The sequence below is a fragment of the Diceros bicornis genome, chromosome 10, assembly GCF_020826845.1.
Source record: "Diceros bicornis minor isolate mBicDic1 chromosome 10, mDicBic1.mat.cur, whole genome shotgun sequence".
Lineage (NCBI taxonomy): Eukaryota > Metazoa > Chordata > Mammalia > Perissodactyla > Rhinocerotidae > Diceros > Diceros bicornis.
The window spans coordinates 59,779,176-59,797,666 of NC_080749.1; the positions used below are offsets into that span (position 1 = coordinate 59,779,176).

Below are 18,491 nucleotides of genomic sequence, written 5' to 3' on the forward strand. Positions count from 1 at the left end.
CCCGGTGGCGCAGCGGTAGAGTCCGCATGTTCCGCTTTGACGGCACGGCCTGGGGTTCACCGGTTTGGATCCTGGGCCCGGACCTACTCACCACTCATCAAGCCATGCTGAGGTGGCGTCCCATATAGAAGAACTAGAAGGACCTACAACTAGGATATACAACTAGGTACTGAGGATTTGGGGCGAAAAAAAAGAAAAAGAGGAAGATTGGCAAACAGATGTTAGCTCAGGGCCAATCTTCCTCAAAAAAAAAAAATCCCCTTTAGGACCATTTATTCATTCAAGAAATATATATGCACTGTGCTGGGCACCAGGGAGACAGCAATGCACAAAACATACTCAGTGCTTGTCCTTACAGAGCCAACAACGTGTGTGTGTGTACTGGAAACAGATATTAAACAAATAGTTCCATGAAGAAAGACATCTTTACAAACTGATACATTTCATAGAGGAAAATTACTGGGTGGTATAAAGTTGTTATTGGGAGTGGGGCTAGTTTAGACTAGGAAGTCTAGAAAAGCTCCTCTGAGGAAGAGACATTTAAGGTGAAACCTGTAGGAGGACGAACTAGACCAAAAGTGGGAGGGGCAGACATAGTTTAGCAGATTTACGGAAATGAAAGAAAGCCATCGTGGCTGAAGCCTGGCAAACAACAGGGTGCGTGGCGAGAACTGGACTAGAGCAGTGTATAACTGGTTAGACGCCTGCATTTTGAGGATGCTGGGTGACTAACAGAGTGAGCATTTTGGGATCAAGAGTGGACATAATCAAATGAGTCCTTCTTGCTTCCTCCAGATTTCTCTCTGACTTCTGCTTGTGATTGGAAGCAGTGGAATGAAGCAGGGGTCACCAGTTGGTATGATTTTTGGGGTCTGGCTGCTTGATTAGTCTCAGTGTGGAATGAGCAAATTCATAACAGACAAATTGCTCAGTTATTGGAAAAGCAATTCTTAAATACAATGGTTTACTCACTTGTCTATCAAGATAGACCCAGGTCAGAAGACAGAATCAGTGATTTATTGATCATTCAGTTAATTTGATCAGTGTATGTAACTAAATTGGATAAATCATCCCTCAAAACAATGTCTGTTTGGCCTGACATATAAAACCTAGATATCTAAGTTGAAACACTTGACTCAAAAGACTTTCAGAAAATATTGTTAACCAAGTCACAAATATAGTCATTAGCTTTAAAAAAAAGAATAGTATTAGATATTACTAAATGGTTATAATTTCAGAAAAACCTCATTAATATAGACTAATTTGGGTGAAGGGCATAATGAAATGGTATAAGTAGAAGTGGAAAAAGGGAACATTTTTGAAGAAATGCTGTTAGTTGATAACTGTTAGCTACCAAAGATTCTTAGGTGATTTGTTAAAATACATAAGAATTATTTTAAATTGTATCATTGCTTGTATTTTAATGAGTGCCCTTAAAGTGCTTAAGTGAGCTTGAAAAAATTGGTTCCTTTGCTATTCTAAATCTCTATGCTTCAACCTCCTTTGCAACACTCATTTGCATTATCTTTGAAGAAAGAATTTGGATCAAACAAAAGTACAATTCAGCCCATACCTGAATTATCACAAATCCCTAATTAATGTAGTCCAAATTAATAAGAATTTACTACATTTACAAAAATGGAGATTTATGCAAAAGACAATTATTCAATGTCTAGATCTTTAGAAAACTAGTTTGAAGACTGTCTTTCAGATATTCAAATTTTGTATTTTTTAATCTACATCTGCAAGTTCAGTAATTCTGTTCTGGCCTTTTACAGATACAGACATCCATCATTTCCCCAACATTTACAGATGTTAATGAATACCCCTTTCTGTGGCCATCTGTGTAAATGTATGAATTAAATCTTACAATGTTATAAGCCAATGTTACTGCAATAAACAAAAAATTCAAAAAAAAAGAATTAAATCTTAAAAAGAGAATGTTGGTATTTTTAGTTTAAAAGTGCATATAGGGCATTTTGTTGGTTTAAACAATTTAAATGACAAAACTATAAGAAATTAACTATCCATTTCGTGAATCTATCCTTTTCTATTCCTCTCAAATGATATAAGAAAAACCCATAAATATTCATGATATAAACAAATAAACCATCACATAAAAGGATTCCATATGTGTCTCTCAAATAATATAGGATGTTATTTCTTTCTAGTGCAAATCAGGTAACCACCTCAAGCTCACAGTTCAGAGATAATGAAAGCTACATTTCAGAGAACAGTCCGTGGGCATTATCAAAGATAAAAAGGAAACTATTTGGTGATTCTGAGTATAAATCAGCACTATGCATCTCCATGCTAAATGTAACATGTATTTAAAGCAGAACTAGAATTCCTATTAATTGAATAACAAATGTCTGTGGTATACTGAAGGTGGGGCTGTCCACCTCAGGTGCAGGAAATAAGGAGTTGCACTGTCTATAGATAATTTAAAAACAATAACAAAACTGACTAATAATCAGTTTGCTTTTTATTATCATTACATGCTGGCAATTCTAAACTTAGTAATAAAATACTCTTCCCTGAAAAAAAAGTTGTTGGTCTAAATTCTAAACAATTGCTCTGGTTACTATTGAATTTTAATAATATATATGTAAATTTAAAATTAGTGCATTTTTGTTACTTATCTTTAAATTAACTACATGGAAGTTAATACAGAGAACCTGCAGTTATATCATCAAACTCCCAATGCACGATGACTCTGCTATAGCTACTCATTTTGAAAGTAAGTTCCTAATGGTTAAAAATCATTTGTGTTCGTTTCAGATGCAGTTCAAGTTTGTAAACCCTGTGCCACTCACGTTCTAGCATTTCAATAGTTGATTCGAAATAAACAATAATAGCACAGCGATTGTAAAGACAAAGAAACAGAACTTGAGAACCTTCAATTCTCTCATTTTACATGACTGCTTAGAATTTTTACTTGTGTTTAAGAGTGAGACAGTGTCAACTGTGAGTCTTATTCTTGTGAGACAGTGTCAACTGTGAGTCTTATTCTTGTTTGGTAAATATAAATTTTAGTGTATACATGACATATTTTACTGCCTTTGGCTAGTATCTTTAAAATTTAAATTTATGCTTTTCTTTTTGTTACTCTTAAAGTCTTTATTACACCTAAGAAAACCAACAATAAAGCCCTAATCTCATCTAATATTTAAATTTCCCCATTTGTTCTCAAAAGGTCTTTATAGCTGTTTCGCAAAATTAGGATTCAATCGAAGTCCACATGTTGCACATATTTGGCTATTATGTCTCTTAATCTCTTTTAATCTTAAATATTTTTATCTATCCACTTTTTTTTTTAAACAACATTGACTTTTTGCTGATCCCTGGACAGTGGTCTTGTAGAAGGTCTGGGAGTTTCCACCTTCGGGAGTTGTCTGATTGTTTTCTCGTGGGGTCATTCTATCATCATGAAATTTATGCTTTTTAAGTTATGTGCTTTAAAACTAAGGAAGGAAGAAGAAAATAAAATATCACCGGCACAATTTAGTAGGTATGTAAATTGTATCTTTTGTGCAATTTTGATTTTATTAAAATTCACTTATTTGTTGCTGTAATGTTTTTATTCATTACTGCAATTACTGCAACAGAATAATACGTAGGTTTAAATATTTTTCTCACATAAAAAATACATTAATGTAATTAAAAAGGGTTAATCCTTTATTTTTTTTCTTTTTTCTACTATAATATTAAGTGGTATAGTAATATATTAAAACTTTAATAAAAAGTCTCTGAGTTTCCTTTTTGGCTTTTGCTATTATTCAAGGAATTTCACAATTATTTCTGAAAATGACTTTGTCCTATAAAGGGGATATTAAAAATGATCTGCTTTTGGTGTCAAATATGTTAGGTATACCATACAATTATTATTTCTAAGAGCTAAAATATACTTCTGTCTGAAGGAAATGCTAATTAATGAGTCAAATCATATTCTCCGTCCCCAAAAGTCAGAACCTTAACAGAGTGATGTATTCTTGGGAGTCCTTGTTCCTCAGATCTGTTTTCTGAGGCATGAATACATTTATTTTCCATGTGCCCTAGAAGACAGAACTAAAGTGAGAAAAAAGAAAACTAAAGTGAGAAAAAAGAAGACCAAAGTTTCTTTTCTTTCTTCTTTTTTTTTTTATTTAAAGATTTAGGTACGATGAAATCACTAAAAATGATTAAATCTGGGAACATGTTGCCAAAGGAATCTGTGGAGCATTCACTCTGCAAGAATGGAAGATTTAATCACTTTCACTATCATCTTAAGTGATCATGATTTCAGGTGTGCAGACAGGCAAAATTCCGCATACTTTTAGGGGGTTCATGGAACCCCTGCAGTCTATCCATAGGCCACATCCTTAAGAAGCCCTATCTATTTTAGCTCTAGGATTTTATAATTCTCCAGTTCTCTCTCCCTCAAATCCTGACTGTCTCTCAAGACTTTCATGGTTTCACCTCCTCCATCAACCTCTGTGCAAATACAGAGATAACATTATGTGGAGAGTAGCTGGTATAGAGCCTGGCAGAAGAAAAGGCATCCATCAAATGCTGGCTTTCCGCCTGTGATTGTTCTAGCCCACATGGTGTCTCCTTTCCTAAATTTATATTACTCTACAGTTAACATCATATAGTTCAGCAGTGTTTCTAAGCATGTAAGTTTTGTTTCCTTAGCTAGATAATCAGGTCTATGAGGGTAGGGAAACTGTCTTATATTTCTCGAATCTTCCTTTCTAGGCAAGAAATATTTTGACACTCTTCTCCTGTCTCTGGCTAAGTTCACTGCTTCTTTATTTTCCTTGAAGAACTCACATTAACCAGCAACACCATTTTTCCAACAAAGATTCCTAGCTTGAAATTTTAGAAACTGGCTAAAGCAATACTTCCTCATATGCTGTCCTTTCCCCCTCTCCCACTCTAGCCATGTATCATCAAATTCCTTATGGCCAGTCAGTTTTTCCCCAAAAAACTGATCTTTATGCTGACCTATGATATCTAAAGTTCTTTGGCTTCCAGGGCAAATGCTGTCACTTTATTCAAGTTGCTGCTTGAGAGATGAAAGAAGCTAAAAATTATCTCTTTTGTAGGATGTTCTGAACTGTATTAAATCAGCCACTTGCTTGTGGTGGTGCTCAGGGCAGGCAACCCCAAGATGCACCACTCTGGTTTGTGGATTATTTTGAGCTGAAGACAATAAAGAGTCAGAAGACTCAGGAAGAACATTTGAGTTTCCCCTCCCAAACTGCCTAAAGAATTTAACATAGAAGACCTGTTTCAGGAAGGAGTTACTATCACGATGGCTGTAATATAATGTAAAATAGATCTTACAATAGGAAAGGCACCAAGCCCCTCTTATCAAAAATTCTGTCTCTCCCTGGCCACATTCTCTATAGGTGGCCCTGAAAAGAGTTGTCAGACAAACATTTGCATTTCTATCTCCATGTGAATTGTCTTCTTCTCCTCTGAAATCCCAAACCACTACCCACCCCCAACAACGTCCTCGCCTTTAGCTACAATACTTGAGCAAGCAGCTTAGACAGAAGGACGAGCTGCTCATTTCTGAGTTTATCCCATGTATACATGTTATTAAACTTGGTATTATTTTCTCCTCCTAACCTGTCTTTTAATTATTTGGCCAGCCATAAGAACCTTAAGGGAAAGGGCAGAGAGGGATTCTCCCTCTTCCCCTACACTTGAAAGCAATGGAGTAAACAAGATTAGGTTTTGTTGCATACAGCTTTTGTTTTATTTTGTTTTTGTCTTACATAAGCAATACTTTTTTTTTTCTTGTTGTAAAGGTTGTGAAAATTATAGCCAATTGCCTATTTAAGCATACAAAATAAAAGACAAGCTATGGAAAACCAAACATGTACTAAATAAGCCTGCATATAAACTTTAAACAAGCAACTAATCATTTAGGACACTTGCAGGTGTTCAGCTTAGAAATTCTACCTGATTGCTAATTATATGTTGAATAAATTTTTAGCTAAAAAATCTCAAACCACAAAAACCGAGTGAAACACTATCTTATTGTTATGGATTCCACAACCAATCCTAACTAAAGAAATCCATGCCAAGCAAAGAAGAAAAATACACAAGACTTCAACAGTCTTTCCCCAACCCCCAAGTGGCAAGACAACTTTTAGATGAGAAAAATCACCAATAAAGTGAATTGAGGAATCTTTTATTTTTGTCTAAAAGAGTTATTAAAACAGGAATTTTACACAGGAAAAAAATAAGACATAGTATTTTTTAAAAGATGTTATTAATGTTTGATCAGAAAACCAATATTTAATGGAAATGTACCAAAGCTTGCAGTATTGATGGTGAATCATGGATACTTAGTGGTTTTCTGTTGAGAAGGTGTTCTGATATGTGGGTGTGGGTTTTGGTACTTTCCTTGTAACATTTATATTTACTGTTCTTCACAACATCATATTAGGCTAATCCTACTAATTTTGAATATTATTGAATACATATAAATAGCTAAAGTAACATGTCATGTGAGGCATCTATGTGTTTTAAGAAAAGCCAGAAAAATATTGAATTATGTGTTGCATAGTTTCCCCATTCGTTAAATATAGGATCTGATGAGTCTTTATAAATCACAATGTTCACTTCTTTTTTAATTTCACTTTTATCCTAGTCTTTTCTTTCAATGATGAATTTAAAATCAGTCCTACATTATCCAAATTCCCATTTAAAATAAGGTAGTGCTGAGAAAGACTGGGACATTTTCGTAATATTATAGTGCTACTTTGGAGGCAAGTTTATTTTTTAATTTAATAAGTAACTACTATATCCTTCAAAAAAGCTGACTAAACTTTGTTAAGTGCTTTGTTAAACAGCAGCTATTGAAGAAAACTTTTAGCATGGTATGTTCCTTCTTCCTCTAACCACACTATATATCTGTCATGTTGAAGCAAAAAATGTTCATCATTTTGTCAGCTCTGTCTGCAAAGCAGAGAACTACCTTCTCAAGCTCCTGAGATTTATGCTTTTAATTACCTCCTGTCTGCTTCACTACCCTCCAAACTTAAGAATCAATATAAATAGTCTTATTTATGGGAAAAATGTAAAATGTTTGACAAAAGCAGGCTATCATTTTCTAGATTCCCATTTGATGCTATTGATTCCTTCTATCTTCAGTACCTTTTTTCTTGACAGAATTAGTTGGTTTTTCAAACTTACAAAATTATTCATTTATCTAATAATTTGTACTGCTTAATAGCAGATGTAAACTTTACAACTAGCTTTTCAGTTCCCACTCAGCAATGAGATTATTATCACTGTGGAGACTCTTTAGTTAATCATCAGCTGCAGAATTCAGTTTAAGTGTGGCTTTCTCAAAACCCCTTCATCATAAACTCACTTTTCAGTGAGGACCAACTTCCTTGGCTTATTTCCTTCCTGAATGGGAGGCCACTATTAGCATAGGTGAAACCTAGCAGGCTCGGCACCAGCACTCTTAAAACTCTGCCTCTCACATTTTATCAGCCCAATTCTTCAAAAAAACTCAACAAATTATATATATATACACACATATATACTTATACATAATTGTATGTATACAATTTATATATGATTATATAAAGATAAATATAGTATAAATTAATACACTCAAGTATCTGCTATCTATCTCAAGAGCTTTTTAGAGACATAGAGTAGATGTGTATGGGTGGCAGGCAGTGATTGTATATGTATATGTGAATGGAGGGAACGTTCAATCTGTAGAATTAACACGGGCAGATATTTGCTAGGCATATCTGGCAGTAGTGATGTAGGGAGGGTCAAATATTGGAAGATGGATGTTCAAAGTTTTCCTTGACATATCCATTAGGGTAACGTACCATCAAATGCGATGTCTGAAAATTCAGGAAACATTGGATAAACTTATTTTTTTTAACAGTATGTTGGTTAGAGTTTTAAATAATATGCTCAATATATTTTTTTTAACCTAGAGGCCTTTTCAAGTGAAGTGCTCTGAATTTAAAGCAAAGGATCCAGTTATTAACCTAAAAAAAGCTTAATAAAGACACTATGAATGTCCAAGAAAGATAGCAAAAATAGTATATTTGTTGTACTTTGTGCTGGAGAAAGAGGAAGAAGGGGAAAAGAGAAGAGTTAGAGGAGAGAAGAGAAGAGAAGAGAAGACAGAATAGAGAACAAGGAAAGAGGAATGTGATGGTTTAGAAGAGAACATGTTTTGTACGGGAAGAGAAACACCGATAACTCATGGACAGAATTTCTAGAGTTGAAAGCAAGCATGAGGCAGCCAATAGCAAAAGGCAGAATCTCTTAGAAGAATGTCACATGGTGATGAATAAAAAGCCTGATCCTTTAGGAAATGCAAGCAGGCGTCCTTGCAGCTGAGTGCCTCTTCCGCTTTTGCTGCAAGGAACATCTTCAAACGTGGTGTCTAATGGGTTCCTGTTTCCCAGCTGCTCTGACTTCTCAGGGAAAGAACCACAGCTGCTGTAGGGACTCACTGCCCCATGGCAGCTGGTGGAGAGGTGGAATTAGGCCTAGTGGCCAAAGGAGATGGAGGGTCAGCCAACAGCACGTGGAAAGGGCGTTTATGTGGGACCCAAAGTTGTGGCTTTCTCCCTAATCTCCTGACTGCTGAGATCTCTGCTGGATGACAGAGAGTGCCAGGGCCTCCAGCAGAAACAGCACTAAAGCCTCTTAAGTGGCAGATGGCAGATGGGGGCAGTTTGTTTATGCAACACAGAGAATTCGTACTGTACTATATAAACTGCTAAAGAAATCAGCAAGTGGGCATAAAATTAAAACTAAAACAAAGAGATATAGGCAGAAAGACCCAGGAGGGCATACTTAAATGACTTTATCCAAATGAAAACGGCTAAAATGGCAAAGATGCAAAATGCAGAGGGAAGTGGCACAGTGGGTGTATCAATTACACACTATTTGCAGTCATATGGGAATTGAAGATGATGAACGATCTTTCTGTTGCACTTTCTGAAATTTTAAGAGATTTGTAGAAAAGAATAGGAGAGTCAAGTCACCCACAGAAATGTTTACACAAATGGTTGGTCACCCTGCCATTTTAATTTCTAAACAAACTCTTAATATCCTGTCCATTTGTACTTAATAAGTCTAATGTAAATCAATGAAATGAGGTCATCTTCTTATGTCTTGAGACATGAGGAAATAGAACATAGCAAAAAGAACAGTGGCCTGTAACCAATACCCAAAACAAAGACAAAGAATAATACAACAAAATTAAAAACCTGGAGGAAACACAAAGTAAAATAAAGAAAATGTGAACTATAAGTGATTCAAAGTTTATGATGCTATTCAAAAAGTAATAGTTATGCATCGCTTAATGAAGGGGACATATTCCAAGAAATGCGTTGTTAGGTGACTGTGTCATTGTGTGAAAATCATGGAGTGTATTTATACAAATCTAGAGAGTATAGCCTACAACACACGTGGGCTATATGGAACTAATCTTACGAGACCACCATCTATATGCAGTTCATCATTGACCAAAATGTCGTTATGCGACTCATGATTGTACCATAAACTCAAAAAATCAAATGGGTTAGCTCCAAATGAGTAATGAAAGCCTATGGGGTCAGCCATTAGGGACACTGCATCTCGTGCTTAATCAATTGTGGTATTAATGCTGAGTATCGAAATTTCAGGGTCAATTCCTGAATTAGAGTATATAAAACTTGATTAAAAAGATCATTATGCTCTCATTTCGATTTGCTTATGAAGCATAAAGGACCCAGTCATATACTAAGGATATTTATGATTAACTGTGTCCTGAGACAATAATAATAAAAGAAGATCATCTCTATTTTTAAACAGTTAAGAGAATGAAGTTGCTCTGATTTTGTGGAAGAATCTGTTTAAAGATCAGTTTCCTTCATCCTTCTGCTACTATTCTCCAACGAATTGAAATTAATATGCAAATTGGAACTTATTTGGGATCTGCCAACTTTCAGCCTAGCCAAAAAGAGAAACGTTTGCCTCAAAAATATCTTAAAAGTGTATGTTAGCTTTAGTTTCTGGTCTTTTAGTATGAGAACTGAAAGCCCAATAAGTTTGAGAGTCTTATTTAAAACCAACTACAGAACAGTATAGAAGACCTATCTCCCTGGCAAGGCTTAACTCTAGAAACAGTATTTCTCAGCTAAAGGGTGAATTTCCAGATTTACGCTTATCAATTTACGACCATACTAAGTTGCAGTGCGCTCATTCACTGGAGAAGAAAGGGGCATTCAGGACTGGGAAAACTTCGTTCAGTGCTCAGCTTGAACCATGTTAGTCAAAAAAAGGGATGGCCAAGAGGAAACTAGGGATTCAGGTGCTGCACACATTTGTGCAAATGTCTGGGGCTCAGATGGAAAGACGTATTACTCCTGGACTGCAATGCCTGCCCCCTGGCAAAGTTAATGGTGTTAATTTGTAAAGGTTCATTTGGGAAATGTTTGTGATTAATGCTTGCTCATTTGCATAACACTGTATTGTGTAAATAAAGCTGTAGGCTTTTGCTTTCCAATAGTGGAGTTCTACTGAGATGATAAAAACTGGACAGAAGGGGCTATGGGACACTTAAACTAGGTCACATTGAATTTTAATGCATGAGGCCTGCCTTGGTACATTTTATATGGGTAGTGGAGCACTGCAGAATGCAGTCTGTTTATTGTGCAAATCTGCCTTCCAGATTTTTCAATAAACATATTTTCTACACTGAAGAATGAAGCCAATTCAGTCTCGGGCTGATTTAAAAATGTTATTAAAGAAAATAAGGTTGAGCATCTTCTTAATTCTTACATTAAAATGTAAATAGGGTAATTATAAAATAATAAACTCTCCCCCAAATAAAAAATGCTCAGTTTCAGAGCCCACTTATGCAGATTATAGCACCATTACTAAACACTGAGAACATGTATATGTCACACTTGTGAATTTGCCATACAGACTTTGTGGCTTTACTGCCCAGAGTCTAAGCATGACTCAGAAATTTAATTTCTTTCTCCATTAACGACAGAGCTTTTGAGTGGTGACAGGAAGCTGCTGGTCACGTGCTCACGTGTGTACACTTGTGCATGTCCCTATTAGTAAATACAAAAAATTAGTGACTTTGAATGAAGCTCAAGTCAAAGGTGAACCTACTCCCAGAGCAATTCTGGGTGTAGAAAGAAGATTGGCACACCTCTCCATGCCCAACCCATGACACAAATGAAAAACAAACTCATAGTCATTCTTTCTGGGCCTTAGCTGTTCCATTTGTCAGATGGAGGTGCTTATACCCTGTCCTGCTAAGAGAAATGCCATGGAAATGATTTTTAATCATGGAGCTGGCATGGTCCTCCCAAAGATCATGCAGTCTATTTTAGGTTATATCATAGAAGAGGAAACCGAGGCCCACAGTGGTGAAGCGATTTATCAGGTTCAGAATTATGGCTTAAATCATGTTCAAGGACTCACTCCAGTATTCTATACCATGTGGCCTCTCTACAAATGGAATAATAAAAATATAGAGCAGAAGACCTGGAACATGTTCTAAGAGGATCTAATAAGGTTAATCCTTAGATGTCTTCATTCACATTGTTTGCTAGAAAAAGTTGCTGCTGGACTCTGGAGCCTAGTACAGTTCTTGGCATTAAATAGGAGTGCAATAAATGCAAAGAAAATGAGTAAGGTTATTATATGAGGCAACATAACATAGTAGGAAGAGCTGTGGATTTAGAGGCAAGAGACTTGAATTTATGTCCTAGCTCTGTTATTTATTGACTATGAAAATCTATGTAATTCCAAAAGATCAGAAACAATCTAAGTGTCCACCAATAAGGGACTAGTTAAATAAACTGTGGCGCATCCACACATAGACAATTACACAGTCATTCCTCGGTATCCATAAGGGATTTGTTCCGGGAACCCTCTCAGATACCAAAATCTGGGGATGCTCAAGTCCTTCAGTCACCCTCCGTATCCGCAGGTTCCGCATCTGATGATATGGAGGACTGACTGTATTAGTTTTCTATTGCTGTTGTAGCAAATTACTGCAAACTTAGTGGCTTAAAACAACACAGATTTATCTTACATTTCTGGAGGTCAGAAGTTTGACGTGGGTTTCATTGGGCTAAAACAAAGTGTTGGCCTGACTGTGATCTCTTTTCGAGGCTCTAGGGGAAAATCAGTTTCCTTGATTTTCCAGCTTCTAGAGGCTGCCCACATTCCTTGGTTTGTGGCACCTTCTTTAACCTTCAAAGCCAACAATGGCCAGTCAAGTTGTTTTCACATCATAATCACTCTAACCTTCTCTTTTTCCTCCCTCTTCCACTTTTAAGAAACTTTGGGCCCACAGGATAATCCAAGCTCAGCTGATTAGCACCCTTAATTCCATCTACTACCTTAATTCTCCTTTGCCACATAAGGTAACATAGTAAAAGGTTCCAGAGTTTAGGACGTGGACCTCTTTGCCTACCACATCTGTATAAAAATAGTGAGGGAGCTCTCTGTGTTCTAATAAGCAAAATTCTCCAGGATGTACTGTTACATAAAACATGCAAGGCAAAGAAAAGCATGACTAGTACTCTACCTTTTGTGTAGAAAAAGGAGAGAATAAGAATATATATTCATACTTGGTTATATTTACATCAACAAACCCAGGAAAGATCAGCAGGAAATATTATAGTGGTTACAGATAGACAGGGAATGGCGTGGAGGGTAGGAGGATAGGGAATAGGATGGAGTAAGATTTTTCAAAGTATCTTTTAAAATTAATTTGCTTTTGAACCACGTAAATATATGCTATTTTTTTTAATTTAAGGGATTCATAATTTCCCCCAGAGTCCCTATTACTCACTTACAGTCAAAACCTTTTATTTTGAAGAGCCTATCTATCATCAATCTTGTTACTTTTCTCTTCTTAAATTAACTCCCCTAACAGGCAGATCCTCATTTGTCAGTGGCTTTGTATCAAGCACTTCTCTAACATGACATTCACGGACTTCATGAAATTCCGCATCATTTGCAAGATTTTTGCAATTTCACTTTGCAATCTATTTGCATTCTATTCTGTTTTCAACATTGAGCATTGCTGCAGTGGGAATGCTAGAACTAAGGATGGCACATGTCTTCTGGTGGGCATTCATTTGGCAAGTGGTCAGTTAAGGAGCAAACACTTTCATTTTATATTCAAAAAGTTACAGAAAGTTTAACTTCCTTATGTGACTGTAGACATTTAGATAATAGCTACAAAACTGTTAAATATATTTGGATCTATTTCAGTCTTTATTATTCTGTCTTTTCTTGCAAAATTCCTTTAATTATTAAACCTTAAATCTAGTTATAATATTGTAGTTTAATATATCTAGTAGTTATGTCTCTAGCATTAATTAGTCCTCTCTTTATAAAATATTTCATGACTCACATCACATTGACTTTTTCTAGTCAGGTTTACTGAGATAGACTTTACATCCAGTAAAATTCCTTATTTAGGTATTGAGTTCTATGAGTTTTGAAAAACAAAGGCAGTTGTGAAAGCACTACAACAACGAAGATATAGAATATTTCCATCCTGAAAACGTTCCCTCGTGCCCCTTTGTAGTCAATTCTCTAACCCCACCCTAGTCCCTGTGAACTACTGATCTGATTTCTGTCCCTGTAGTTTCGTCTGTGCAGAGAGTTCTGTAAGTGCAATCATGTAGTTTATAGTTTTTGTGTCTAGCTTCTCTCATTTAGTATACCGGCTTTGATATTCATCCACGTTGTAGCACGTATCAGTACATCATTTCTTTTTATTGCTGAATTGTAGTCCATTGTATGGCTATACCACATTTTGTTTATCCATTCATCAGTTGATGGACATTTGGGTCAATTCCAGTTTTGGGCAATTATGAATAAAGCGACTATAAATGGCACATATATATGAACATATGTTTTCATTTCTCTTGGGTAAATACCTAGAAGTGGGATTACTGAGTTGTATGGGAAGTGTATTTATAACTTAAAATTTCTTGTTAATAACTACCAAATTCTTCTCCTGGACCATTAACAATGTACTGTATAACAGTTGCAGATGCTCCTCATCCTTGCCACTTGGTATTATCGATTTGTTTAATTTTCATCATTCTGATAGGTGCAGTGGTATCTGACTGTGGTTTGCATATCCTCAATGGCTAATGATGTTGAGCATCTTTTTACATGCTTATTTGTCATTCATATTTCTTCTTTAGTACAGTGCTTGTTCAAATCTTTTGCCCATTTATTATTGAGTTGTAAGTTATTTATATTTTTATATATGTCATGTGTTTTACAAATATTTTCTCTCAGTCTGTAGCTTTTCTTTTCATTTTCTTAACAGTGTAACAGGGCCATTTGAAGAGCAGAAGTTTGTAATTTTGATCAAATCCAATATGGCAATATTTTTATAATTCATACTTTTTGTTTCCTATGGGATCTTTGCCTAACTCAAGGTCACATAAATTTTCTCCTAGAAGTTTTATAGTTTTAAGTTTATAGTTATTCATTTGAATTAGTTCTGTATTTTGTGTGAGGCAGCAGTCAATGTTCTTGTTTTTTTGTTTGCATATGGATATCCAATTGAACTATTTCTTGCAAAGATTAGCCTTTCTCCATTGAATTGTCTCTGCAACTTAGTTGAAGATAACTGACCATTCAGTTGTGGGTCTATTTCTGGACTCTCTAGTCTGTTCCATTGATCAATGTCTACTATTCTTTCACCAATATTACAGTCTTGATTACTGTAGGTTTTATGGTAAGTATTGAAAATCAAGAAGTATAAGTCCTCAAAATTTATTTTTTCTTAAAAAAAATGTTTTGGCTATTCCAGGGCTTTTCTTTTCCACGTGCATTTAAGAAATAGCTTGGCATTTTCTATAAAAAAGCCCTCTGGGATTTTGACCTGGGTTGTGCAGGGTTTATAGATCAATTTGGAGGAGAAATGACATCTTAACAATACTGAGACTTTGAATGAATTGATACCTTATATTTCTCGATTTCTTTAGGTACATTTTAATTCTTGAATATGGAGTTAAGAAAAATTTTATTAGGTGCCAAAATAAATACATTGAACTTTTGACTTAAATTGCATCAAATATAATTTTATAAATCATGATAAATGTATCTCCTCTTTTCCAATGACTATAATTTTTATTATATTTCCTATGCAGAATTATCAAAACATCATTTAATGGTATATGCAAACAAAGGTATTTATTATTTTAATATTTCCAAAAACATGAATCCTGTAACATCTTTGCAAAATAGTTTCTGGGGTGGATTAACTCAGGAAATACCACATATTCAGCGTCCAGATTCAGATTTGTATTAGTCATTGGCTTTACTTGGTAATTGGGATTATAAACATTCCAATATTATTTATTTTGATTTCATGATGTTTTATTTCTACATTTTAAAATCTACTTTCATAGAAGATTGATTTGTACCCTTTTCTTGTTATCTTTTTTTTAGCAGGATGGTTATGTTGGCTGGATAAAATAATTTACAAAGCTTTCCCTTGTATTTCCATGTTCTGGGAAAATATGAATTGTATAGTAAATTGTTCTCTCGGGTATTTGATATGATTTGGCACACATTTGATATGATTTGGTACAACATGAAATGTGACACTTGTTATCAAGTGTAATAACAATGTTTTCCTTTAGCATTCATTGCATTTTATTTTCATTGCATTTTAAACTTTTAATAAATATTTTCGGCTATTCAAATATTTTTGAAAAGTAAATATAATTGGTGGAATCAAGTGTAAAATGGTATAGGTAAGACTGATTACCTGGAGAAATTCCTGCAGAAATCACTGATTTTTTACATTAGCTACTCGATTGCTCAAGCTTCTAGTGTTGAATCCAAATCCCTTGAAAATCTGGTGCACTGAAACAAGTGGGCCACCTATAGGAGTGGCTGTGAGTGAGTATGTAAATATGAAGAGAGATACATATTCAGAACAATCAGACTTTCAGCTTGAAAACGACAGAGAGCAATGAAAAGGTGATACTCACATCCGAGTTAAAGCGAAGCTGACAGACATTACAAGAAATAACTTGTTTCTTCTTTGGGGGAATGGACACTCCAAATGTGTGGTTAATGACTGCTTTTTGCACAGGATCCATCTGAAGAGCAAATGATAAAATAGTCAATTTGTAACTTCAAAGGATAGACAATAGTGTGAACAAGTAAAGTAGCTGCATGATTTCTTAGGGTTTTAACTTTCAGTTCCCAAACAAGGATAATAAAGAATCTCATTCAATAGTAACGTACTTGTCTCCAGGAGTTAAAAACTAAAACAAAAACAAAAAAGCTGGTGTGAAATCATAACACACACCCAAAAAATCACACGAAAATCACCACATCCCAAGGAATCTTATATCGATATTAGGAGCCTTGAAAAACCTTAAAATGATCATAAAACAAGAAAACTTAAGACCCAACGGTCAGGGTTAAAATTACCTTGTTAGTGTTTTCCCTATATGAGGTGACAATACTTAAGATGGTCTCAAATGACCTTGATGACAATTATTTACAAAATTATTTTAAATTTTTGATTTATGGTAAAGTCATACATGACAGCCTTATATCACAGAACAGAAAATATTGATCTTAATTTTAAAATAATTTATGACTTTTCATGTACTATAGATTGAAATTAATTCTACTGGAAATGCATGTCACAGTGACACACTCAAATGCCCACTACAGATTGGTTAATATGCAACTCTTGTTCAAATATTGATCAAGTAAAGTTTTGACGTATAACCTAACGATTTTCCTCCCTTTGGTTTGCATGTACCACATAAATACAGAGAAATATACAGTGATAAAAGTCTTCAACCATAGAAAAAGTACGGCACAAAGCCATTAAAACGCTTGGAAAAAGAAAGAACTCTGTCTGCAGAGCCTATAAAAGGAGACACAGCAGTGATTCTCTTGTGTACTCTGGATAATAATCTTGAGCATTAACATCAGACAACTGGCAGTTCAAACAACAATGCGGATGATGAACAAAGGATTACTTATAAACAGATGTAACATGAACAAGGACAGATCCACTAACATGACACCATCGTCTAGGAAATCTCTTGAGGCTCGAGTTTAGGACTGGATTAGTTGATGATATTTGGTAGAGAGGAGAAATGAATACTATCCCTGATCACGAGTATAAATCAACAAAGTGCAAAGTTAGGAATTAGAAGAACTTAAATACCTTAGAAAGGAGGGTGGTTTACAGAATTATTGAATCGTCAAGTAGCCTATTATTTGCTCTAAGTTTAAGAGAGATGACAGGACAATGTATTCCACTCTAAGTGGTTTGGGACACTTAAAAAATGCAAACAGGGGAGTTTTCTGGAGTGATAGAACTATTCTATATACTGACTGTAGTGGTGATTACACAAATTTATACATGTGTTAAAATTCATAGAACTATACACACTCCCCAAAAGTCAATTTTACATATGATAATTTAAAAAGTAAGAAAGAAATTGGTAAGAGTATTATGTTTAACTACTAAATGTAAAATAGCATTCTTGGAAAATCTGAGGATTTATTTTGTTCAATGTCATAATTGATTGCATTAAATTTTATTTTATTTTTTTTACTTTTTATTTTTTTGGGAGGAAGATCAGCCCTGAGCTAACATCTGTTGCCCATCCTCCTCTTTTTGCCGAGGAAGATTTTCCCTGGGCTAACATCCGTGCCCATCTTCCTCTACTTTATATGGGACGCCACCACAGCATGGCTTGACAAATGGTGCGTCGGTGCGCGGGATCCGAACCTGCGAACCCTGGGCTTCCAAAGCGGAGTTCGAGCACTTCGCAGCTATGCCACCAGGCCTCCCCCTAAATTTTATTTAATGAGGATAAAAAACCCACAACCCTTCATGGGCAAAGAAAATCTCAAAAGGTCAGAAAATAAAACCCTAGTTCACTTTCTTAGTTTACTCATAAGTGCATACACTTAAGTCTCATTCGTCCATTTGCAAAACGTGAAAGTATACTTTTTGATTATTACTGGAGATGGCAAATTGGTTTGGATAAGCTTAAAAATAAAATAGCCTAACTATATTTGCAGGATGAAAAAACTACACTGTTTTGCAAAGTTATAAAATAGGAGCATTTTATTGAGAGATTTTCTGTTCTCAGGCCCTGAAAAATATATGTTGGTTATGTGTGAACTACATGGCATAAAACTATATTAATATTTCCCAAACACCAGTTTTCTGCATGCCATTATTTCCTTATTTTTTCATATACATATACTATTGTGTTATTATTTACTTAATATTTTTTCTTTGAATAAAATTAAAATCAACTTTTTAAAAACATAGCAGTAATATTCATGAAATAATAGTTTTAATGTACATTCTTTCCTTTTACTCATTTCAAAAAATACATTGAAAATTAACATTAAAAATTAAAACTTTTATCATCTAAAATAAATACACATACCCTAGTTGTTCCCATACCACAATA

General features: G+C 35.0%; 1 protein-coding gene across 2 annotated transcripts in view; it reads right to left on the bottom strand.

Annotated features, from left to right (window-relative positions):
* ZNF385B (zinc finger protein 385B) overlaps positions 1-18,491 on the bottom strand; it is a 105,951-nt gene that overhangs the window by 43,567 nt on the left and 43,893 nt on the right. For both annotated transcript variants that reach the window (XM_058549350.1, XM_058549349.1), the window contains one exon: positions 16,023-16,133. In XM_058549350.1, coding sequence (XP_058405333.1) covers positions 16,023-16,133 — 111 coding nt within the window. The remainder of the gene's footprint in view (positions 1-16,022; positions 16,134-18,491) is intronic.